A 25,650-nucleotide genomic window follows, 5' to 3' on the forward strand; every position below is an offset into this window, starting at 1 on the left:
AAAAAAAAAAAAAGTTAGCAAATTATGAGTAAGACTTTAACGCCCCTTTTTGACTTCTTTCCCTCAAGGCCACCTGAGATGATATTGCTGTTGTTCCCTATGACACAATTCAAGATTTAATTTTTGCTTCTTTCCTTTTTTGTCTGTCTGTCTCACCTCTCCTCAAGCCCCTTCAGGTGTTTCTACTGGCCAGGGCCATTTTGAAGGACCCCCCTCCCCCCCATTTTAAGGTGTTCCTGTTGACTCCTCACTCTTCTTAAATTCTGGACCCAGTGATCTTTGCTGATAAGATCCGTGTACATGTGTATAGATCCCTCTGGGAACAAGGGGGTGTCCACTCACTCAGGCATCCCCTCTAATCACCAGAGTGGAGGTGCACAGACAAGGATTAAACAACAGAATAAAAGATTATTCACACCTTTATCTGAGACTATCAGTGAGACCTCTGTGATGGGAGTGCTTCTTTGATCCTACATCCACTACATCCTGCTCAAGATGACCACTCCAGGACACACCTGCAGACACATACCAGAAAACACCACCTTTCTTGCTTCTGCTATAAATCCCACTAGCAGTAAACTTTTGATCCTTCTAAATATTCCATTATATGTAGTTCAGAGTTCTGGGACTGTCCTCTGAACCTGCTTCATCTGGTCTTCTGTGTTATGACTGGCGGAGGTCTGCACTGCACCTCTCTCTACTCCACCACCAAGTCCCAGCCCCAGTAATGTGTTTTTGTACTAATGTCACTTGTAAACTGTAATTCCCATATATCAATGAATGTAATGGCAATGGTATTGACAGAAGTTATTATCAAAATTAATATAAAACCTTTATATTATAGTATCATATGTACAGACTAAATTTATTTATGTTTACATAGTTTCCTGTATTTAAACTGAAAATTCCGTGAGAAAACAACAGAATTTTAAGTAAAAACATTTAAGGACTACATTAAAATTATGTCCTTTTTAATGTTAAAATGTTACATAAGGTACATTAATGAATTACGTTTGCATAGTCAATAATGGTCCAAGAAAAGGAGAAAATTACTTTGTTTACACATGTATATGTAAATAGATTCATAAATAAAATAATACCAAAAAATTAACAGGAACAAATATATAAACATTTCAGTACTTAGAAGATATCTTGACTAAATCAGAACTTTTTTTTCTACTGGCTTTCAAAACTTGGAACTTGTAAATCACTTCATCAAAATCAATGCCTTTCCTAAACTTACTTTCAATTGATAATATTAACAGATTGGAAAGCCATGGCAGATAGCAACAAATTCTTTTTAAGTTTCAGCTTTGAAGACATCCTTTCACATGAAGTCACAGATACATAGATTATCTGAAATCATTTTAGGCTTAGTGAAAGTGTTGGGAGAGATTCTATGATGTCCCACTCAGCCATGAATGTCAAAATGTCTAATGTTGTTCCATCTTTGGTTTCTTCCAGATCAATCTCAGCTGCTTTCAAGTGCCTTCTCAAGTTTGCCATTTCTATTGAAAGCTCACTCTCAGATACCTTATCATAGAAAGTGGTCAGTTTTGGAACAGATACCTTTAACTCTTCCTCAGTGGCACATAAAAGACTCTTCCCTTGAACAGCTTCAAACATAGTTGCTACTTCCTTCATGGTTTTTGATCTGTAGTTCAGATCAAAAGCAATCAATCCATGCACTCAAGCATCACACTTTTATTTTCTTCTTGCAGAGTGCATCCCCATTTACTGCCATCCTGCTCTTGAACCATGCTCTTCTCTCTACTCTACTGCAGTACCATGTTCGTCTGTTTTTTAAAGTCCTTGCTCAATTGCTACAACATTGGCTGCAACAGTGGGCTCAAACACCACACAACTGTGAGGATGGTCAGAACTAGGCAAGGTTTCATTCAGTTGCACATAGGATCACTATGAGTCAGAACTCTCTCAAAGACATCTGACAACAATTGTATTTATAGAAATAGATTGCTAGGTCTTTCTCCCAAGGATCCATTAGGTGGGTTCAAACCAGTTATCTTGGTTAGCAATGGAATCCTTAGTAATTGGGCCACAAGGGCTCCACGGCTAAGTAAAGAAATATTTCAGTATAGGAGGTCAATAAAAATCTGTTGTTGATGATGAGGATGGCAATTCATTTCTGTGTGCTTTTTGAAAGGATAGTCAATTTGGCTTGGGTTTTGGAGATGCTTCCCTAAATTGAGGTTGCTCATTCCTAAATTTACACACTATGTCAAAATTTCACTATACAGTATCCCCTTTAATTTTAAAAGTTGATAGACTTGAACATCCTCACTGTTGAAGAAGAAACTGGCATCATTGCTATCTGAAAGTGTTCTAAAAAGGACTCTTCTGACTTGAATATGTATAATAAGAAGAGCCAAAAACCACAGTGAGCGTAAGGACCACAAGACTGAACCCTTCCAGATGTCTGCTATAAAGTAGAAATTAAAATACCCACAAGAACTAATAGGCGACATTTGTCAGAAGCCAACTCCCCTACCTTGTGCTAGCCCTACCCTCACCGCATCTCTTTGCTTTCCCTAATCTCCAGTCAGCTCTGACTTTGGAAGGCAGTCAAAAGTATGCAAGAGATGGAAGTTTTCTGGGTGTCTGACCCCTTTCTGGCCATTCAATCAATAAACCTAGTTTTTGAAAAAGAAAATGTTGTTTTTCTTTTCCTTTGACCCTCTAAAGAAGTGCCTTTTTCTACTCCCCACTTGCCATGGAAGGAAAACAATGGAAAGCATTAGTATTCCCATGAATAGGGGCAGTCGCACAGGGTGTAACAACAGGCCCTCCATAGCTGCCCTAAGATGCTGACAGAGGCTGAGAGGGATGAACTCCAATTGCTCCAGTTCAACATTGTCCTGGAGTGTTCAGATGGGAGGAGACAGAGCAGCGATTCAAAGCAGGACATGATACTTGCAGACTGATCATTTTCCCAGAACGACTAGGCTCTCTTCTCCAACAAGATGCTACCTGGTGTGCAAGCTTCCTTTTATAAATGCACAGATTACATTATGTATTTCTTTTTTAATTGATGGTCATTTAAGAACAACTGGAATCTCTTAGCCAACCTGAAGTGTTTCCTTGTGTTGTTTTCAGGAATTGGGACGCTCATCCAGGACATGCTATGGTGCTTCTGTCAAATGAAAGGCACTATCGAGTTTGGATCCACAGAAGGTAGGAGAAACCATCCCAGACATTTTTCTTTGCTTTCTTGGGATTTGTGCCAGTTCCTGATTTGAAAGCGCTCATCTTTGCTCCCTGGAATATAAATCCACACACATCCCAGAATAGTATTGTAAGCTCGAAATAGATTTAATCACTTCTTTCTACCCTTCTTTCTCATGAACCTTATTTTATTTCTGTCAGTGGAATATCAACCAAGTGAACTGTCACTGAAATAGGTTTGTAGAGCAAGACTAAACGAGGCAAGTATTATTGAGGATGACTTCAAACATTTCCAGGCTGTCAGCCATTAATCTCTGTCTTCCCCTTATGTTGAGTATCCCTTGCTACTATGCATGAAGCACAGAGTAAGAATTAAGAAAAGTCTAGTCATATGATTTGTTTGCTTCCAAAAAGATTTACCATCTCAGAAACCTTATTGAACTGTTCTACTGAGTCTGATAGGGTCACTAGGAGTTGGAATAGGCTCAACTTCAGTGGATTAATCAATTGACTTATAGTTGAATTTACCCCTATATTAGCATAAAATTGTCTTTCTAGTTCTCAAGAGGTTTTTCTATTCAAGGACCCTTTATTTGAGATAATGCATTCATTTTTCTTCTCTTGAAGAACTTGTTTTTAATTCTCTTCATTTTCTTCCCCTTTAAGTCTGAACTTAGAGATCTCTATAACTCTCCCCAAGAATAACTGCATCCCAAAAAAGCTGAATGATAGGCAATTGAAAGGAACTGGAATAGTACTTCTAGGTGTTTTAAATCAAGGTTTTGCTAGTCTGGTGAATGCAGTAAGGGTTGCCTGAAACCAATTTTGTGAATTGTTGCTAGGCAAAGATACCAGATGATATATAACATAGGTCGAAACTAAGTTTAATAAGAAGAAATGAAGTGAACAGTAGACAATGTTGAAGTTTAATATTGAAACTAACATGCACAAACAAATGTTGCATTTTAATTCTATAGCATTTTAATTATGAGCAAAAAAATCATTTGGGAATCCTTTTTAGAATCACAGAGGCAGTATTGTATTTGTAACCTTGCTGTAATTCATTTTTAAAGATTTGGTATCGTGGTGGTAGTTGTTGTTATCAAGTGTCATCTAGTTAGTTCTGACTCACAGTGACCCTATAAAGAGTTTACATGGAGCAGCTGGTGAACTTAACCGCCGACTTTAAGGTTCAAATCAACCTTGCAGTCCAGTGCATTAACCTGCATCGCCACACCAGAACTTCTCCCAAATCAAATTATCTATGTTTAAAAGACTGGAAAAGACACAGTAACATAAATTTAAAATAAATATATGAATTAAACCTTGTATATCATCTTCTATTTTTCATATGAACTTTCAAATGGAGCTTTAAAGATAAACTACCTAAATCCCCTATGAAGTGGGCAGAGCAAGTGTCTTAGGACCCATTTTGTGTTCAGCATGTTTTCTTATGATAGCACTGAAAAAAATAGCCTAGTTCTAAAATTCATAAGTCCTGAGAAAACTGAAGTTCAAGTTAATTGTTTGTATTAAATTTTGGTTTTGCATCAAAATCACCCTCAGTGTTCTTTAAACAGTAAATGCACATGTGTCTCCCAGGGGTTACTGAGTTAGATAGAGAAGCAAGAATGAGGGTGGTGACATATGTTTGAATGAGCTCGCCTAGCTGATTCTTATGTAGTAGACTGGGATTTGAGCTCTGCTAGACTAGATGACTTTCTAGGTTATCCACTATTCTCAGACTTCATCCTTGTCTTCTGAACAGTTCCCTCACCAATTATAAGGCATCTCAGTATTGTTTGCTGCCAACAGGTTGACCTCTGACTCATGATGGACACATGCACAATGGAACTAAACGTTACCTAGTCCTGTGCTATCCCCACCATCCGTTGTAGATCAGACTGCTGTGATCCATAGGGTTTTCATTGATTTTTCAGAAGTAGATTGCTAGATCTTTCTTCCTAGTCAACCTAAGTCTGGAAGCTCCACTGAAACTTCTTCAGCATCATAGCAACCCCACGTCTCCTGGACAGAGAGGTAGTGGCTGTGTATGAGGTGCATTGGGTAGGAATTGAATCTGGGTCCCCTGCATGGAAGGCAAGAGTTCTGAACCGCCACTGCCTGCCTTTTGTTTTTTGATGTTAAGTGCCATCATATTGATTCCAACTCAGAGAGACCTATATAGGGTTTCCTGGAGTCCTGGTGTTGTTGCTGTCACATAAGCACTAGAATGGTAACCACAAGGTGGGTAGTTCAAACCTACCAGCTGCTCCTTGGATACCTCATACAGGCTTGCTATGAGTCGAACCAACTCAGTGGCATTTGACAACAACAACACGGGGTTTCTGAGGAGCAGCTGGTGGGTTTGAAGTATCGACCTCACAGTTAGCAGTCCAGTGTTTATGCTATATAGCTCAACACCAGGATTTTATGTCTTCTTCTTGTTGTTGCTACTGTTGTTGTTAAGTGCCATTGACTTGGTTCCGACCTATTGTGACCCTGTGTAGGGTTTCCAAGGAGCAGCTGGGGAGTTTGAACCGCTGATGTTGAGGTTCAAACCGACCTTGCAGTCCAGTGCATTAACACACAAAACCACACCAGGACTCCTTAACAAATGAGGACTTAAATATGTGGTGAGCATACTAAATGCTTTAGACAATTGAATACAATGATTCAGTTACAATATTTATCACAGTACTTGACACTTTATTAATATTCAATGTTTGTAAGCTATTGTTATGTGAAAAACAAAACGAACCATTGCTGTTGAATCAATGCTGATTCATGGGTAAGTGTATCAGAGTAAAACTGTTCTGTAGAGTTTTCTTAGCTGTAATCTTTATAAGAAGATCAGCAAGTCTTTCTTTTGAGGCATCTGAAATAAAACTTCTTAATGAGTCTGCCACAAATTTCTTCTGGATAAATGCAAAAACTTAGCCACAGAGGAGTTCATGAAAGTATTGTTATATTGAAATTTGGGGTAGATAAACTCAGATGTACATGATTAATTTTATATTAATAATATTGACTTATAAAATAATATTGATATGTTATTGCTGTTGTTAAGTGCCGTCAAATTGATTCCAACTCATAGTGACCCCATATAGGATTTCCAAGGAGCATCTGGTGGGTTTGAACTGCTGACCTTGTGTTTGACAGTACAGTTCTGATCCCACAGTGTCAGACCTGTAGTCCAAATATTGATATGAAAGATGATGATTATATGGTGTAAATATATAGAGTTCTATTTCCTTTATGGCTTCATTTTGATATATTAATTGTGTTGATTTTGTTCACTGTAAATTAACCAGTTCCTTGCACAGTATCTGGTACATAATGTATGCTTGTTGACTAAATACATGGATAGATATTTTCAGAGTGAAGAGGATAGTAGGATATGCCACAAATTGATGGCACTTAACAACAACAATATGTATTTGAGAATAAAATTATCTGCAGGAAAATTATGTCCACTACTTACTGGCATAGATCAAACTATTTCAAAATTTCTAGACTCTATTTTCTGATATGTAAAATTGGGATATTAAAATATACCTTATGAAATGTTAATTAGACAGTGATTTTAAACAAATTAACACATAGAAATGGTTCAGTAATTATGATTAGTTACTGTGATCATTTAAAGAATGCTTTAGTCAAGGTTTATGAAGGCATAGTTTAAGGCTTTTTCATTTAAATTATCAATTGCCTATTAGAAAGATACTAATGGCTTACATACCCACCATTAATGTATAAGAAGGCCCATTTCCCAAATCCTCAAATTTGAAACATTTAAAAATTGGTTTTGTAGTTTTGGGATGTTGTTGTTAGATACCGTTGAGTTCATTCCCACTCATAGCAACCCTATGCACAACAGAACACAACCACTGCCCGATCCTGTGCTACCCTCACAATTGTTGTTAACCTTGAGCCAGTTGCTATTGTCAGTGTGCCAATCCATCTCACTGGGATCTTCCTCTTTTCTGCTGACCCTCCACTTTATTTAACACAAGGTTTTTCTCCAGAGATTGGTCCCTCCAAAGTATGAGAAATAAAGTCTCATCATCCTGGCTTCCAAGAAACATCTTGATTATACTTTGTCCACCACAGATTTGTTTGTTCTTCTAGTGGCCCATGGTACTTTTAATATCCTTGTCCAATACTATAACCCAAATATATCAATCTCCTATGGGCTTCTTTATTCATTGTGTAATTTTCACAAGCATATGAGGCTATTGAAAATACCATGGCTTGGGTCAGACCCACTTTAGTCCTCAAACTGTCATTGTTGCTCCTCAATAATTTAAAGAGGACTTGTACAGCAGATTTGCCTAATGCAATATTTATTTGACTGCTCAATAGCCTCAGAAGATTTTAGAAAACAGAAATGATGAGATATGAAAAGGAAGGAAGATGAAGTAGAGGGAACTGTATGCGAAAATGTAAATTCAGAAGTAGGAAGGAATCCAGCTTGCGGAAACATAGATTACCTGAAGAATCAAACTAAAGGACAAAACTGGAATTTAGAAAGGAACCAGGTTGTGGAATGCTTGAATGACAATAAATGATACTCTGCATCCTGTGCTATAAAATTGCCAGTTGATATTGCTGAAGAATGAGAGTTATTGCTGTGCCATACCTTTTGGCTCTTTGACTTTGGTTTCTGAAAATAACCCAAGCAATCAAGATGCCTTTGTTTTCTAAAATAGCTGGATAGTAGGGGCTGCACAGGTCCTAGAATTGGCACTAACTTCAAGACGGAAGTGAGATAGGGTATATTACTTGACTGGGCTGATCATAACTGTGTATTAATGTCCAAAACATACATCTATATTGAGGTTTTGGTGTGGCACTGTAGGGTAAGTACTGGTCTGCTAACTGCAAGGTTGGTGGTTCAAATCCACCAGCTTCTCCTTGAAAGCCCTATACAAGATCACTATGGGTTGGGACAGACTCGACAGCACTTAACAACAATAACAATGAGTGACTAGGGGACCCAGGACCTTGGTGTTTCTCTTTTGGGGATTTCCAGGATTGATGAGAACATCATGTAAGGATATATAGGACCTAGACCTGGGGGTATAGGACCTAGACCCTGAGTACAATGAAGGCTCCTTTTTGAAACTTCATCCAAACCTTCCTGATGACTCTCTTGGCTTATTTCCCTTTTGGTTTTAGTAAATGGGTAACTGTATGAATAACTATTTTCAATAACCTCATATGGATGTGAAAGCTGGACAGTGAATAAGGGAGATCACAGAAGAATTGATGCCTTTGAGTTATGGTGTTGGAGGAGAATACTAAAAGTTCCATGGACTGCCAAAAGAACCAATAGATCTGTTTTGGAAGAAGTTCAGCCAGAGTACTCCTTGGAGGCCAGGATGGCTAAGCTCCATCTCTCATACTTTGGACATATTGTCAGGAGGGAACAGTCGCTAGAGAAGAATGTCATGCTGGGTAAGATGGAGGGTCAGAGAAAAAGAGGAAGACCCCCAACGAGATGGATCAGCCAGGTGGCATCATTGATGTGGCAGCGGTAGTGAAGTTGGCCTAGGATCGGATATTGTTTCATTCTGCTGTGCATGGGGTCACTATGAGTCGGTTCCTCTCAATGGAACCTGACAACAACAACAACATAAGAATAAATAATAGTCTCCTTGTCCAGTGAGCTATTTAGACAATGAACAAACCCACAGGGGCAATGAATCAGAACAGGGCTGGCAATACAGAGTCTTTGTGTAGACCCGGCTCTGGGGGCTGGGTGGTAAAGGCTGCACAGGTAGACAATGAAGAAAGACAATGTCTTTCTAGCTTGTGTCTGAATCTCAAGGGAGTAGATACAAAGAAAGAAGAGACCGGCAGTGTGAAGTGCAGGGAATTGTCTAGACTCCTCAGCGTATGTCTACTCTCCCAGTGACCTTGCCTCAGGTCACCATAGATATTTTGACCTTGTTCAGCCTAACGGGCTGTTCAGCTTACACTATTAAATTTAATATTAAATTAAATAAATAAATTAAATTTGTGCTTTTCAAATAAGTTCTTACAGGAGTTCTGCTGCATGACAGCACAACTTGGATTAGAGTGGGGAATGTGCTGGTAGAAAGAAGAAAATAAACTCAAGATATGTCTACAACAAGATACATAAACAACCTAACCCATCCAGAGATGGTTAGGGCCAGAGGAAATTACATGAAAGTGGCAGGTGATAAAGAACGGAAACATGGAAAGATGAGGCTTAGATCCATTTCCAGGTTGTAATTGAATTCATGTTGATCATTGCTACGCAGTTAATGATAAAAATAGGGTTTGTCCACCTTACTCCTTTGACAGTGTAGTTTGTAACATCATCCTTGCAGCCATATAGACCTAACCTCAGTGGTGTCAATTCATTTCAGACAGAGGAAGACATCAATTTATTGAAAAAGTAGAAATATCAGTCAAGTTCATTGAATTGCTAATTCATACATTCAGCAAGTATTTACTAAGTGGCTGCTATGTTCCAAACACTGTAAATATGATTTACAACAAAAATATCATATTAAAATGGAAGACTCAAACAATATAAAAGTAGAAAAGTAAGAGTATTTTGATGCCTGCTAAGAAAGGTATGAACAAGGTGGCATGAGAGAGTCAATGGAGGAATCACTTGGTGTGTGGTGTTTGGGAAGTCCTCTATAACAAGATGGCATCTGAGCCAAGGCATGTAGGATGAGACTCTTCCACATACAAAGAACCATATCCTTATCACTGTTGTTTTTAGTTGCCACTGAGTTGGTTCCTACTCATGGTGACCTTCTGTATAACAGAATGAACTATTGTCTGATCCTGCTACCTCCTTATGGTAATTGGTATGTCTGAATTCATCTATTTGGTAACTGTGTGTATCCATTCATTGATTGTTTCCCTCATTTTCAGTGATGCTCTACTTTACTGAACATGAAGTCCATTTCTCTCAATTGATCTTTCCTGATGATGTGTTCAAAGTAAGCAAGATGAAGTCTCTCCATCCTTACTTGTAAGGAACATTCTGGCTGTATTTCTTCTTAGACTAACTTGTTAATTCTTCTTGAAGTTAATGGTTGTTGTGTTGTTGTTAAATGCAGTCAAATCAGTTCTGACTCATAGTGACCTTGAATAGGGTTTCCAAGGAGTGACTGGTAGATTTGAACCACCAACTTTGTGGTTAGCAGTCCAGTGTTTATACTACAGTATCACACCAGGACTCTTTGTTCGTGGTATAGTCAATATTTTTTGTCAGTACATGCAATTCAAATGCATTTATTCTTCTGTCTTCTTTGTTCACTATCCTGCTTTTGAATACATATGGGAGATTGAAAAGACCATGGCTTGGGTCAGTCCTTAATCATCAATGTGACATCTTTGCTTTTCAAGACTTTAAGTCTTTTGCAGCAGATTTTCCTAATGCAATACGTTGTTTGATCTCTTGACTACTGCTTCAACTTAACTGACTGTTGATCATTATGAGTAGTAATAAAAGGAGCATATAAAACAAGTATAATAAAGTCCTGGTGCTAGGAAGAAATTGATGTTTTCAAAGAATGTCAAAGAGACTATGTGACTCAGGTGTAGTGAGAGAAAGCTGTGTAGCCTAAAAGGAGACAGACAGAGAGGTAGGAAAGGGCTAGATTAGGCAAGGCCTTTTAGGACACTTTATAGAGTCTTAATTTCATTTTGAGAACAGTGAGACTTCTTGTCAAGGAAGATAACTAAAGAGAGGAAAGATATAGTTAAACTTAAACTATTAAACTAAACTAGTACAGGAGTTCTGATAAACAACGGTGAAACCTGGATTAGAGTGAGAATGTGCTGATTTTGGAAAGAAGAAAATAGTCTCAAGATATATTTATGACATGTTGGACTGCATTTTAGGGGTGAAAGAAAGTAAGGAATTAAGACAACTCCCAGGGTTTTTTTTGTCCCCCCCCCTTTTTTTGGCCTTGAGCAATTGAGTAATTGGAGGCCACTGGCTATGAAAACTGGGAAATTTAGAAAATAAACATACTTGGAGAGAAAATTTAGGAGCTCCACATTGAACATATTAAGTATGAAGTAAATAGCGTAGGTATGGATGCCAAGAAGTAGTTTGTGTATATATATATATATATCCATATACACACACACACACACATATATATATATATATATATATATATATATATATATATGTGTGTGTGTCTTTTCAGAGACAGGATCTGAAATGGAGAAATGGAGATTGAAACTAGGAAAGCATTAGAGTCCTGGTGTGGCACTGTGGGTTAATGCACTGGACTATGAAAGTCAGTTTGATCCACAAGGTCGGTGGCTCAAGCTTGCCAGCCAATCCTTGGAAACCCTATACAGGGTCACTATGGGTTGGAAACAACTCGACAGTACTTAACAACAACACATAAATGGCATTTATAACCACTGGACTGCCTGGGATCACATAACTCATACTAACCAAAAAAATGTGTTCATGGGCTGAAACTTTCACTCTTTTATTAGTAGTTAGGACACCCTCTTAGTATTGTCCACTTAGCTTAATTCTTGGAAAATACACATTAGAAGATTCTGACCCACAATGTGCAACTTTTGTATTTGATTTCTCTTGTATGCATATTTCGTATAATATGTGATTTCCTCACATGACATTCAACACTATTTTATCATGTTGTTGTTGTTGTTAAGTGTTGTCGAGTCAGTTTCTACTTATAGAGGACCTGTATAGGGTTTACGAGGGGAGGCTGGTAGGTTTGAACTACCGACCTTGTGGTTCAAACTGACCTTGTGGCCCAGCATATTATCCTGCAATGCCACACGTATATGCTGTAAATTGCCCACTCTGAACATTATATACTTTCTGAAATTTAGCATATATATATATATGAGGAATTGTATAGGAAGAACTCAAAATTATCTGGTATAATAGCCATATTTCTGGAGATATAGCCTATAATCATTTCTCTCTCTCTCTCTCTTTATTTTTTATTTGCTGCTGCTACATTTCTAGGATCTTTTTTTGTTCCTTATTCTGCAGTTCTTCGATGTCTGTCAATATAAGTCATTTCCTCTTATCCACAGGAAATCACTGTGGTATTTATTATGTTTTGCTACATGGGTCTGATCATCTTTCTACCCCCCTGACTCCCACTTCTGACGAGATCACTCATGTAGAGGGAAGGATAAGGCATTCTATTGATTCACTTTTCTAATGAGAGGAAAAATGTTGATTTGACTGCTGATGTGAGGTGCATTCCATACACCCTAAGGTAAGAGCTGATGATGGTGAATGATTTCCTAGCAAAGAGCCCTCCTCCTAAGACATTGTACAAGAATGCCTTATCTCTGCAATGATGCCTAAGAAATTCAGGGATAATAGAAATTATTATTCAGTATCCCTTCTGTGACTATAGCTATTGGCTATCATCAAGAAAAAGAAAATTATTGAGTGGACTGTCTCAAAGATGTATAAAGACTTTGACCTTCCCCTCCTTTCATGGCAGGAAGCCTTTCTTCAATGTTCATGTAATATAAATGGCACATGATAGCTAGTAGTAAATTCACCACATAGTTCTTAGCATAAAAGAGATACAATAAAGCCTTATTTGCTTTGCTCTTCATACTCATGGGTATATAGGGCGAGGTGATAGATTCCCTGAGTGGCTCAAATGATTAACACCTTCAACGTCTAACAAAGATGTTGAAGGTTTAAACCCAGCAAGATATGCCTGAAAAGAAAAGCCTGACAATCTAATAATTGGAATAAAAAAATAAAAAAAATCAGGCATTGAAAATCCTGTGGAGCACAATCTGCTCTGACATACATGGGTCTCCATGAATTTGAATTGTTTTAAGGAATCTAGTGGCTGAGATAAGTATCCCCACTTCAGGAAGAGGAGATGCTATCTATTTTGGAAAGAAGTTTTCTGAAACAAGAATGAATCAACATGAGGTTATTAACTAGGCACTGATTTGAAGGTGTATTATATATAAATATAAGCTTGTTTCAGCTACCCAGTTGGTGATTGTGCGTCATGGAGTCAGTTTTGACACATAGCGACCCTGTATAGGGTATCAGATGTTGTAAATCTTTACAGGAGCAGAAAGCCTTATTTTCTCCCACAGAGCATCTGGTCCATTTGAACTGTTGATCTTGTGGTTAGCATCCCAACTCATAATCCACTACTCTATGAGCGCTCCTGAGTAACCATAAATAAATCAGTTAATAATTTTCAAACCTTATGGTGCTTATGTATTACCTCACACAACATCCAAGCATGTGAAGAACAAAAAAAATATTGTTGTACATAATTTAAGGGTAAGAACTTTGGGGTGAATTTATTATTATTGTGTGCCATTTATGTTGCATGGAGTTCTGCTGTGGTGCTGTGCATGAATGAACTGGATTGTAAAGTTGGTTTGAACCGCAAGGCTGGTGGATCAAGTTTACCAGTCACTCCTTGAAAACCCTATACATAGTCACTATGGGTTAGAATTGACTCAATGGCACTTGACAACAACAAAACAATATTTATGTTGCATAAACATCGAATGCATATCTCTGGGTCTTACTCCTAAATATTCTGATTCACTAAGTGTGGGATGAGATGCAAAGAACTTGAATATTTCATAAGCATCCCAAAATATTTAACAGAAATGATTAAAGATGCATAGAAGAAAATTTTACTCTTTCTTCCTTGCTTCAGAGTGCTATTGTGAGAGCAAAGCTGATAGAAGATCTGAGAGTATATTGAATGCTTTTATAGAAATAGAACATCCGGTTGCTAATGAATACAAGGTTACCACTGCAGCTCAATTCTCTGCTTCAGGCACTGAAGGGAGTGAAAACCTCGCGTCTGTATATCAAAAAGGAAGCCTGGAATCTCCTTTCTGTATTCAGTTTTCTACAAAGGGATTTCCTGTGCTATTTTACTTTGTATGGGGTTCCAATCTACTAGAAGCAAAATTGACCTATTATGAACAAGTTATGGAAGCGGTGAAAGCATTTTCCTAAACTGCGATGGAGGGTATCTAGATCTGAGAGAACTATGGGATTGCTGAATTTTGAAGGCAGCCTGATAAGAAGTGGACTCACAAGAAGCTAAAAAGATGCTGTGGGAGGAAAGAAGCTGCTACTTGTCACAGCTCTGAGGCCATACCTCCTTTGTAAACATTAGTTAATAAAAAAATTACCAAGTCAAAGAAAAAAAAAGGCACCTCATCTGTTCATTCACCTTTTCCCAAATTTCAGTCACTCAAAAACAGTGTAATCAACAACTACTTATAGACCACTTATGATGTGCCAGGGGCATTGATAATTAAGGGGTAGAATTCTTGTATTCCATGTGGAAGGCTCAGGTTTGATGGCCAGCCAATGGACATCATATGCAGCTACCCACCACCTGCACCTGTCTTTTGATAGAGAGTCGTGTGTTGCTCTGATGCTGAATGGGTTTTAGTGGAATTTCCAGATAAGGCAAGGAAGAGAGGCCAGGAGATCCTTTTCTGGAAATCAAGCAGTGAAAACCCTATAAATCATAATGGTACAATCTACAACTGAGCACAGAGACGACAAGGGGCTGGGCAGTGTTTTGTTCCTTTGTGCATGGGATCGTCAAGAGTCAGGGTCACTCAAAGTATCTATCAGCAACAATAAAAACATATGTATCAGCCACTGGAAGAAGAGATCACAGTGGTGAAAAGAAACAATCACTTCTTTACACTCTTCTGAGGGACACAGACGAGTGACTCTCAATTACAATCCAAATCACCCAACCCCTAACCAGGTACAAAGGGAGCAAGGAAGGCTCAATAAATGCTTATCAAAGGAATGGGGCCTTCAGTAATTAATCAATGGATTATTTTTTGAAAAATATCCTATCCTATTCAATCTTATAGGGTCATTATGCATCAAAATCCACACAGTGACATTGGGTTTTTATGATCTCATAGAGCCCAGAAAGTAAACATTTAAATCCTACAGCAGTGATTTTTCTATTGCCTTTCTGCCACAATTTATATTTATGGGGAAGTGAATGGGGGACTCTATTCCAGAAGCACAAACTATGAACATAAAACATGGGTGTCTGTCTTCAACATATATGGCATTGGTCTCAAGGCAGCTCAAGGATATCCATCATTCAATGCTTTCAACTACAAAAGAAAATCATATCAAAATTATTACCACTTCCTTGCTGTTGTTGTTAAGTGCTGTCCAGATGGTTCTGATTAAAAGCAACCCTGTATAGGGTTTCCAAAGAGCAGTTGGTACATTTGAATCACCAACATTGAGTTTAGTAGTCCAGTGCTTATCCTACAGGACAACAACAGGACTCTCATTCTTTAGTTCCTTAGTTCAACAAATATCTACCAAGCATCAACTTTGTGTTACAAATACATTGAAGATTCAATAGTGGAGATGATGTTGTTGTTAGGTGCCACAGAGTCAGTTCTGACTCATAGCAAACTTACACACAACAGATCAAAACATTGCTCGACCCTGAGCCATTTTCACAATGTTGTTACACTTGAGCCCATTGCTGCTGCCACTGTGCTAATCCATCTTGTTGGGGTCTCCCTCTTTTTCACTGATTCTCCAATTTACCAAGCAAGCATGATGTCCTTTTCCAAGGACTGGTCCCTCCTGATAATATGTCCAAAGTATGAGACAAAATGTCTGGTCAATTTGACTTCCAAGGAGCATTCTGGCTCTTCCAACATAGATTTGTTTGCTCTTCTGGCAGTTTATGGTATTTTTAATATTCTTCTCCAACACCATAATTTAAATACATAGCTTTTGTCCAGTGCATCTAAGTCCATAAACTGACATCTTTGCTCTTGAACACTTTAAAGAGGTTTAGTGTGGCAAATTTGCCTAACGCAATACATCATTTGATTTTTTTTTTTTTTTTTTGATATTTTGACTGCTGATTCTGTGAGTGTTTATGGTGGATCCAAGCAAAATGAAGTCTTTGACAACTTCAATCTTTTCTCCGTTTATCATGATGTTATATATAGGTCCAGTGTTGAGGATTTTTGTTTTCTTTACATTGAGGTGCAGTCCATATCAAAGGTTGTGTGTGGTCTTTGATTTTCCTCAGTAAGTATATTAAGTTCATCTTTGCTTTCAGCAAGTAAAAATTGTATCATCTGAATACAGCAGGTTGTTAATGTGTCTTCCTCCAATTCTATGCCACAATTTTCTTTGTGTAAATCAGCCTCTCAGATTATGTGCTTAGCATACAGATTGAATAAGTATGGTGAAAGAATGCTGCCTGGCACACACCTTTCCTGATTTTAAACTATTCAATATCCCTTTGTTTTGTTCAAACAACTATCTCTTGGTCTATGTACCAGTTCCTCATGAGCACAATGAAGTGTTGTGGAAATTCATTTTCTGCAATGTTATCCATCGCTTGTCATGATCAACACAATCAAAAACCTTTCAGTAGTCAATAAAACACATATAAATATCTTTCTGGAATTCTCTGCTTTCAGTCAAAATACATGTGACATCATCAGTGATATCCCTCTTTCCATGTCCTCATCTGAAACTGGTTGAAACTCTGGCAGTTCCCTGTCAATGTACTCTTGCAGTCATTTTGAATGATTTTTAGCAAAATTTTACTTGCAGATAATATTGATAATATTGTCCAATAATTTCCATGTTCCGTTGGATCACACTTTTTGGAATAGGCACAAATATGGATCCCTTCCAATTAGAGTGGTTCATGTTTCAGCACTATATCTGAAAATATTCTGCTGATGTCTTCCAAATTTCTTGGAATCGGAGAATGAGGGTCTCCGCTTTTGCATCAGTATTTTTGACAAATTTCTCCCAGAGTCTTGTTTTTTGCCAATGCCTTAAGTGTTGTTGTTGTTGTTGTTAAGTGCCGTCGAGTCGGTTTCGACCCATAGCGACCCTGAATAGGGTTTCCGAGGCTGTAAATCTTTACGGGAGCAGATCGCCTCATCTTTCTCCCGCGGAGCAGCTGGTAGTTTCGAACTGCTGACCTTCCGGTTCGCAGCCCGATTTGTAACCACTACGCCTTAAGTGTACCTTGTACTAATTCCTTCAATTTAATTGGTTTTTGATGATATGCTACCTCTTGAAATGACTGAGCATCAACCATTTCTTTTTGGTAGTGACCCCATGCATTCCTTCCATCTTCTTTTGACGCTTTTTGCATCATTCAATATATCGTATATTGTTGTTGTTGTTGTTAAGTGCCGTTGAGTCGATTCCGACCCATAGCGACCCTGTACAGGATTTCCCAAGCTGTAAATCTTTACGGGAGCAGAACGCCTCATCTTTCTCCCGCGGAACAGCTGGTAGTTTCGAACTGCTGACATTGCGGTTCACAGCCTGATTCATAACCACTACACTACCATAGAATCCTTCAATATTGCAAGCTGAGGCTTGAATTTTTTCTTCAGTTCCTTCAGCTTGAGAATGTTCTGCCCTCTTGGTTTTCTAACTTCGGGTTTTTGCACATTTCCTTATAATAATTGACTTTGTCTTCTCAAGCTGCCCTTCAAGGTTTTCTGTTCAGTTCTTTTTTTACATCATTATTGATTCCATTTGCTTTAGCATCTCTATGCTGGAGAGTAAGTTTCAGAGTCTCTTCTGACATCTGTTACTTGTCATCTTAACGATCTTTTGCTTTCTTCCTGTATGATATTCTTGGTATCATCCCACATCTCTCTTTCAGTCCTTAGAGTTTAATGTATCAAACCTGTCCTTGAGATGATCTCCAAATCCAGTTGGGATATGTTCAAGGCCACATTTTGGCTCCTGTACACTAGTTTTAATTATCCTCAGCTGATGGTCTGCTCCACAGTCTGCATCTGGCTTTGTTTTGACTGATGATATGGTGCCTTCCCATTGTCTCTTCCCATTGATATAGTTAATTTTATTTCTTTGTATTCTGGTTAGGTCCATGTGTACAGTCATCTTTTATGCTATTTTTTAAAGGTATTTGCAATGAAGAAGTTATTGGTCTGTAAAATTCTATCATGCGATCTCCAGCATCATTTTCATCATCAAGGCCATGTTTTCCAACTACTGATCCTTCTTTGGTTCCAATCTTTGCATTCCAATCACCAGTAATTATCAATACATATTGATTGCATGTTTGACAATTTCAAATTGAAAAAGTTGGTAGAATTCTTCAGTTTACTGGCTTTAGTGGTTGGTGTGTAAATTTGAATAACAGTTGTATTAACTGGGCTTCCTTGTAGATGTATGGATATTATTCTATCACAGATAGCATTATACTTGAAGATATATCTTGAATTGTTCTTTTTGGTAATGAATGTAACACCATTCCTCTTCAATTTGTCACAACTGTGTAATTGTCAGATTCAAAATGGCCAATACCAGTCCATTTCAGCTCACTAATGCCTAGCATTTCAACATTTATACATTCCATTTCATTTTTGACAACTTCAAATTTTCCTAGATGCAGCTGTTGCTCCTCATTTTGCATTGTAGCCCATCAGGAAATGAAGATCCATTCACATCATCACAGTGAACTCTAATTTGAGGAAGCATTTTCAGTGCCTTCCAACCTGAAGGGCTCATCTTCCACTCCTATATTTGACAACATTGAGCTGCTGTTCATAATGTTTCAGTATTCAATAGTCTGATGTTACCTGATAATGTCCCACAATGCCTAAACATTCAGAATTAGTCTGCCTCTACTTCTCAGAAGTTCAGCTGGATCCTGTCCACCATGGGTGACCCTGCTGGCACTCAAAATACCTATGGCAAGTCACCACAGTACAACAAAGGGACAGGCAAGTGATAAAGTGGAGGATAGATCCACACGGCATGATCTCCTACTTTTTTCAGATTAGTGCTCAAATGTCATCTTTTGCAAGAAGTCTTCCAAGAGCATCCTATTTACAAGTGAACACCTCTAACCCACACACCCTATTGCTTTATTTTCCTCCATTATGCCCACAATCTTATTTTTCTATTTTATTTATTTTAATTAGTGGAGGAGATAGACAATAAATAAAATAAAATAAATAAGTAAAATTGTGATAATCCAGATTTTTACTTATTAAGATGTCCTGAAGAATGGAACAAGGTGCTTATTAATTCACTGACTGAAATACAGAATGAAAGATCCAGAGTCTCTCTGTATTCCTGTTTTACTATCCTTGAATATCAACTTTGTCCTAAAACAATCACAGTCACTTTGAGCATATCACATTCAAACAAATTCAATACCCATTGAAAAGATGATTGGCTTTTTTTTTTTTTTACCTTGAGGAGATTTTTCCTTAGATGTTTGCCGCAAATTTATTTTCATATCCTCTTGGCCACAGTCCAAGTGACATGTGCACTCCTATATCAACCATTGGCAAGAAGAAATAGGATTAGCCTAACTCACTTATATTGGACAAATCTGCTACAAAAGATCTCTTTTAAGTGTTGAAAAGTAAATATGTCATTTGGAGAATCAAGTGCTTCTGACCCAAACCATGGCAGTTTCAGTCACCTCATATGAATATGAAAGTTGAAAAATAAATACTGAAGGCTGGCGAAGGACATATGCATTTTATTTCAGCTGTTGGTGAAAACTGCTCAACGTCCCATGGACTGCTAGAAGAATGAACAAATTTGTCTTGGAAGAAGTAGAGACAGAAAGCTACTAAGAAATAATGATGGCGAGACATATTTTGGACATGTTAACAGGAGACACCAGTCCCTGAAAGACATCACACTTAGTAAAATAGTGGTCCAGTGAAAAAGAGGCAGAATGACACAGTGCCTGTAACAATGGATTCAAACATAACAAGGATTATGAGGCTGGCACAGAACTGGGCAGTGTTTTGTTCCATTGTACATAGGGTCACTATGAGTTGGAACCACCTCGATGGCACCTAACAATAACTGGCTCAGAAAAATTAGACTTAAAAGGAGCCCTGGTAGCATAGTGGATTATGAGCTGGGCTACTAGCCACTCTGTTGGAGAAAGATGAGGCTTTCTGTTCCCCCCCAAGATTTATAGCCTCAGAAATCTTATACAGGGGTGTATGAGTTGTAACCAACTCTGTGGCACACCATCACCACAAATTAGATTTACATCTGAGTTTGGTATGCAATTTTCATCCCTGAGTGGAAGAAAGCAGAACAATTATCTGGACTTTGCAGCAAGAAATGGGGGTTACAATTTGAAGTTGTCAAATAGCAGTGTCAACTACAGGAAGATGTAACTTAGCCAATTCAATCATTACCACTGAGCCAAGGATGGCAGGTCACTGACTTGTTTTTTGGAGAACATTTGGTTCAGGCAATTCTAAAAGCCCTCTACACTGACTGACTTGAAGCTGAGGTCTGGAGTGTGTGGGAAGATTACTTGCATTCTTTTTTATTATGTTGCTAATTAAGCAGGCTCAGCATTATCCTACTTATTGCCTATGGTATTTGTTAATGGAATTTAAAAGCCAAGAATAAATAATTAAGCACACAAACATTGCAGGGTGGCTCCTCGTATTGTGCTCAAGGTTTCAAGAACTATTATGCCTTTTCCAACAGAATGCCGATTTTTAATTTATTAGGTAGAGATTTCCAAAATTAAAAAAGGAAGAGATTATGTGAAGCTAACTTTATTCCAGTATGGTTAGGGGTGAGAATATTGGATTTCATTCATCTGGTTTTTCTTTCTCCCCACCTCCCCCCCCGCCCCAGTATGCATTAGACACTAGGTTTTAGAGACACATAGTATTTGAAGTAGTCAAAAGTCTCTTATGCTAGGGAGCTTACATTCTAGTGGGGAAGACATACAACAAGATAGTAAATATACAAAGACGAACATCATTTCAGGTGGTAACATTTACTAAAAAGACTGTAAAATAGGTGATGTAGTAGTTGCTGGGTCAGGAGACAAGGAAATGTGATATTGAATAGCCTTATCTGTGAATGATTCTCTGAAGAGGTAACAGTTAATACAAATAATGAATAGAAACCAAGTTCAAAATACTTGTAGGCATAGGGAATAGCAAGTATGAAGGCCTTGAGACAAAACATAACTTTGTCATGGCCATGAGGAAAGCCAACAGGACTAGAATGATGAGTAAAGGAAAGAAACTAAGATGAGGCTGCAGAGGTTAACAGAGGTTAAGTTCAAGTAAGGCCTTGGGAGTCTCGGTAAATAATTCATATTTTATTCTAGGTGCAAAAGGAAGACATTCAGGGGTTTTAATCATGGTGGTGGCATGATATTTTAAATCTTAATGGTAAAATGGAACACAAGTAAAATTTGACACTCAGGCAAAAGTCTAGGGCATTTTACCTGAGTCCAGAATTGCAGCAATATTATGGCTCTGAGGGCTAATGCGCTGGTCTGTAAGGTTGTTTTGAACTGCAAGACTGGCAGTTCAATCTCACCAGACACTCCTCAGAAACCCTATACAGAGTTGTTATGAGTCAGAACTGACTCAACAGCACTAAACAACAATGACAGTTTATTGTAAATGTTAAGACTCAACTTTTAACTCAGTTGACAACTTTTTGCTCCAAATTAAAGGGTTCTCTGGAGAAACAGACTAGTAGGAAGGATCTCTGATCTCTGTCTCTAGAGAAAGAGAATTTAATGTTAAAGAATTGGATCACAGGATTGTGGGAACTGGTAAGTCTAAGTTTAGGCAACAGACTGGAAGCTTCAGCAGTCTTAAATCTGAAAGCAGGTGGGGGGCTGGAAATTCCAAGTTATATGTCACCATCTTTAAGCAGAATTCCTTCTCCCTGTAGAAACCTCAGTTTTTGTTCTTAAGGCCTTCAACGGGTCACCATGAGTTGGAATAGAATTAACAGCACAAAATCAAAACACCAGTCTGCTTTACTCAAAGGTCAGCTGATTGCAAATTTTAATCACACATAAATACCTTTGTATTGACAGACTACTGTTTGAGCAAACAACTGTGCTTTACAGCCTAGTCAAATTGACACTTATGAGTCCTTATATCTTCCATCTCATAATACAAAATTGTGTCTGGACTGAAGCTTACTGCCTCACTGCAGTCTTTGTCATGGTCCACAAGAGGAACTTTTAAAAACATATTCCTGTATTCATTAATGCCTGAGTGATTTTCAAGGCATTGTTGAATCAGTTCAATTTAGGGACCCTTAACTGGCAATGTACTTTCCATGTATAATTGGGGGCATATAATATCTTTCTTTTTATTTTAATTTTACAACACATGCCATTTTCATAATTTTGTCAGCTGTGTATTAAGAATCCCTGTTCCCTATTATTTCAGTAGTGATTCTTCTGATTATGATTTAAACCAACCTTTTCCCAAATTATGACATGAGTCATTTCTCAGTGTGGGCTGCTTGCTCTTCATCATTAATCAAATATACCTGGTAATTTCGATGTTGACAGGTCTATGCAAATAATATCCAAGCAGTAATGATTATCAAATGTTGATATTAAGTGCCTATTTTCTATTAAAAACTAAGTCTTGAGACATGCTTCAGAATTTACATTCTTGTTACTTATTAGTCTGTGGTTCATGTAAAATTGTGGTTACCTGAGAATGTTCTTCATTAAGTAATTTATGGCTTGCTAAAGATAAGCTGTCTTTAAAAATATTGTTATTTAATGGAACTTTGATCAACTCATGAAACCAAAATTGAAAACAAATTCACAAATTTTATTTAAAAAAAAAAAAAATCACCAGGCATTGCTTTTTAAATATTTGCATTTATTTTCCCATAAACTCCTACTGTTTGTGTCAGTAATCCAAGTGTGAGGACACTGGGAAGAACTAGCTTAGTATACTGAAGAGCGTGAACTGGGAAGACAAAGTCTGAAACCTCTTTCTGTATCATTTTAAAAAGATTACCCAACTTTGTGTTGTCTTTACTTCACTCTCCTCTTCTGTAAAATGGGGAAAATAATAGTTCCTACTTCATGAACTTTCAGTGAGGATTAAATAAATAATCCTCATAAATCACAGATTCTGACACAGAGTGAATGTTAAATAAATGTTAGCTATCATGTTGATGAAAAATATACAGATTACAAAAATATAAAAACAAACCTGTACTTCTTCCACCTGAATCATTATTTTTATAAAAATAGTTGATACATTTAATCAACTTATTTCTAAGTCAATTTAAAATGGTCTTCAACCCATGTACTTCTCACAGCTGGGTGCACGAAAAGAACAGCCTCATTTTTGTGACGAACAGTAAACATTGATAGATGATTCTAGGCTCAGGTTCTGCAAACATAATGCCAAAGTAGTTGAAAGAAGAACATGGAAAGCTAATTTCTTCTTTATCATCAACAAAAATGAACACTCTTATAAACGAAGTATTGGAAAAGTTCATGGAGAAAACCTTTCCAAAAGGTCGTGGAAAAATTGCATCATCTTTTAATTGTATTCTTTCACAAACTTTTAGAAGCCGTGTCATATTATAATTTTTTAAATTTCAAAGCATGTTAACAAATATCGTTACATATAATCTATATACCTGGTGTGGGGCTGTGGGTTAATTAGCTGGACTGCAAAGTTGATTGAACCATAAGGACGGCGGTTCAAGCTCACCAACCACTTTTTGGAAACCCTATACAGGGTCGTTATGGATCGAAACTGACTCGATAACACGTAATAACAACATATACCAGGCATGTTGTAGAATGAGGTGAGAAAACAGAATTAAATTAAAATTCAGGCCATTTTACACCTAATCAGAATATTGTCTTCCCACATTATACTGCCTTATACCCAATTAATGGAGTCCTGGTGTGGTGCTGTGGGTTAATGCACCAGACTGCAAAGCCATTTGAACTGCAAGATCAGCAGTTCAAGCTCACCAGCTGCTCTTCAGAAACCCTATACAGAGTCGCTATGGGTCGGAATCGACTCCATGGCACTTAACAACAATAACAACAACATACCCAATTAATGCAGCCACTAGCCAAATGCAGAACTGGCAGTTCATATTGCTATAAAGCATTGGTTCTCAGTGGGTGGAAGAAGGGAGTGATTTTGTTCCCCAGTGGACCATTTTGCAATGTCTGAACACATTCTTAATTGGGGGTGCTACTGGTATCTGGAGTCCTGGTATGATGCTGCAGAATAATGTGTTGGACCAAGGTCAGTTCAAACCACGAGGTCGAAGATTCAAACTCACCAGCATCTCCTTGGAAACACTATACAGGGTCCCTATGAGTTGGAACTGACTCGATGGAACTTAACAACAACAACTGATATCTAGCGGAGTCATGGTGTGGTGTTAAATGGTAAGCACTGGACAACTTACTGCAAGATCTTAGGTTTAAATCCACCAGCCTCTCCTCAGAAACCCTATACAGGGTCACTATGAGTCAGAACTGACTCAATGGCACTTAACAACACAACTGTTAACTAGAAGGTCCTTTTAACCTTGGCTATTTACTGATGGATCTTGGTTGAAAGCAATGAATACCAGAAAGATGGTTTTTTTTTTTTCTTTTTTGTTAGGTGCCATTGAGTTAGTACCAACCCATAGCGAAACACTGCCCAGTCCTGCACCAACCTCAGGATCGTTGCTATGTTTGGGTCCATTTGGGTCTACTGTGCCAATCATTTTGTGTGTTTTATTTACTATGTACTTTATTGACTATCGACAGTGTAGATCATGACAAGCTATGGAAAACATTAAGGAGAAAGAGTGTTCCGGGACACTTAGTTGTGCTCATGAGAAACCTGTATATAGACCAAGAGGTAGTCATTCAAAAACAACAAGGGGACACTGAATTGTGTAAAAGCAGGAAAGATGTGCACCAAGGTTGTATTCTTTCACCATACTTATTCAATCTTTATACTGAGCAAATAATCTGAGAAACTTTTTTATATGAAGAAGAATGTAGCATCAGGATTTGAGGAAGACTCATTAACAACCTGTGATATGTAGATGATACAATCTTGCTTGCTGAAAATGAAGAGGACTTAAAATAGTTACTGATGAAGATCAAAGACCATAGCCATTGGTGTGGATTTCACCTCAATATAAAGGAAACAAAAATCTTCACAATTGGGCCAATAAATAACATCATGATAAATGGAGAAAGATTGAAGTTGTCCAAGACTACATTTTGTCTGGATCCACCATCAACACCCATGGAAGCAGCAGTCAAGAAATCAAATGAAGTATGTTGTTGTTAAGTGTCATTGAGTCAATTCTGACTCATACTAACACTGTCAAGGGTTTCTAAGGTGGGTTTGAACCACCAACCTTTCAGTTCAAACTGACCTTACAGTCCAGTGCATTATCCTATAATGTCACACCAGGACTGCTATACGACATATGTTGTTGTTGTTGTTGTTAAGTGCCGTCGAGTCGGTTCCGACCCATAGCGACCATGTACAGGGTTTCCGAGGGTGTAAATCTTTACGGGAGTAGAAAGCCTCCTCTTTCTCCCGCGGAGCGGCTGGTAGTTTCGAACCGCTGACCTTAAG

At 37.9% G+C, this 25,650-nt stretch overlaps 1 protein-coding gene across 2 annotated transcripts in view; it reads left to right on the forward strand.

The window, feature by feature from the left end:
• Positions 1-2,734: 2,734 nt before the first annotated feature.
• Positions 2,735-25,650, forward strand: part of PPP2R2B (protein phosphatase 2, regulatory subunit B, beta) — a 701,789-nt gene continuing 678,873 nt past the window's right edge. For both annotated transcript variants that reach the window (XM_006874504.1, XM_006874505.1), the window contains exons 1-2: positions 2,735-2,991; positions 3,115-3,192. In XM_006874504.1, coding sequence (XP_006874566.1) covers positions 3,143-3,192 — 50 coding nt within the window. In that variant the 5' untranslated portion in view covers positions 2,735-2,991; positions 3,115-3,142. The remainder of the gene's footprint in view (positions 2,992-3,114; positions 3,193-25,650) is intronic.

Source organism: Chrysochloris asiatica, unplaced genomic scaffold (assembly GCF_000296735.1).
Source record: "Chrysochloris asiatica unplaced genomic scaffold, ChrAsi1.0 scaffold00280, whole genome shotgun sequence".
In the NCBI taxonomy this organism is placed as follows: Eukaryota; Metazoa; Chordata; class Mammalia; order Afrosoricida; family Chrysochloridae; genus Chrysochloris; species Chrysochloris asiatica.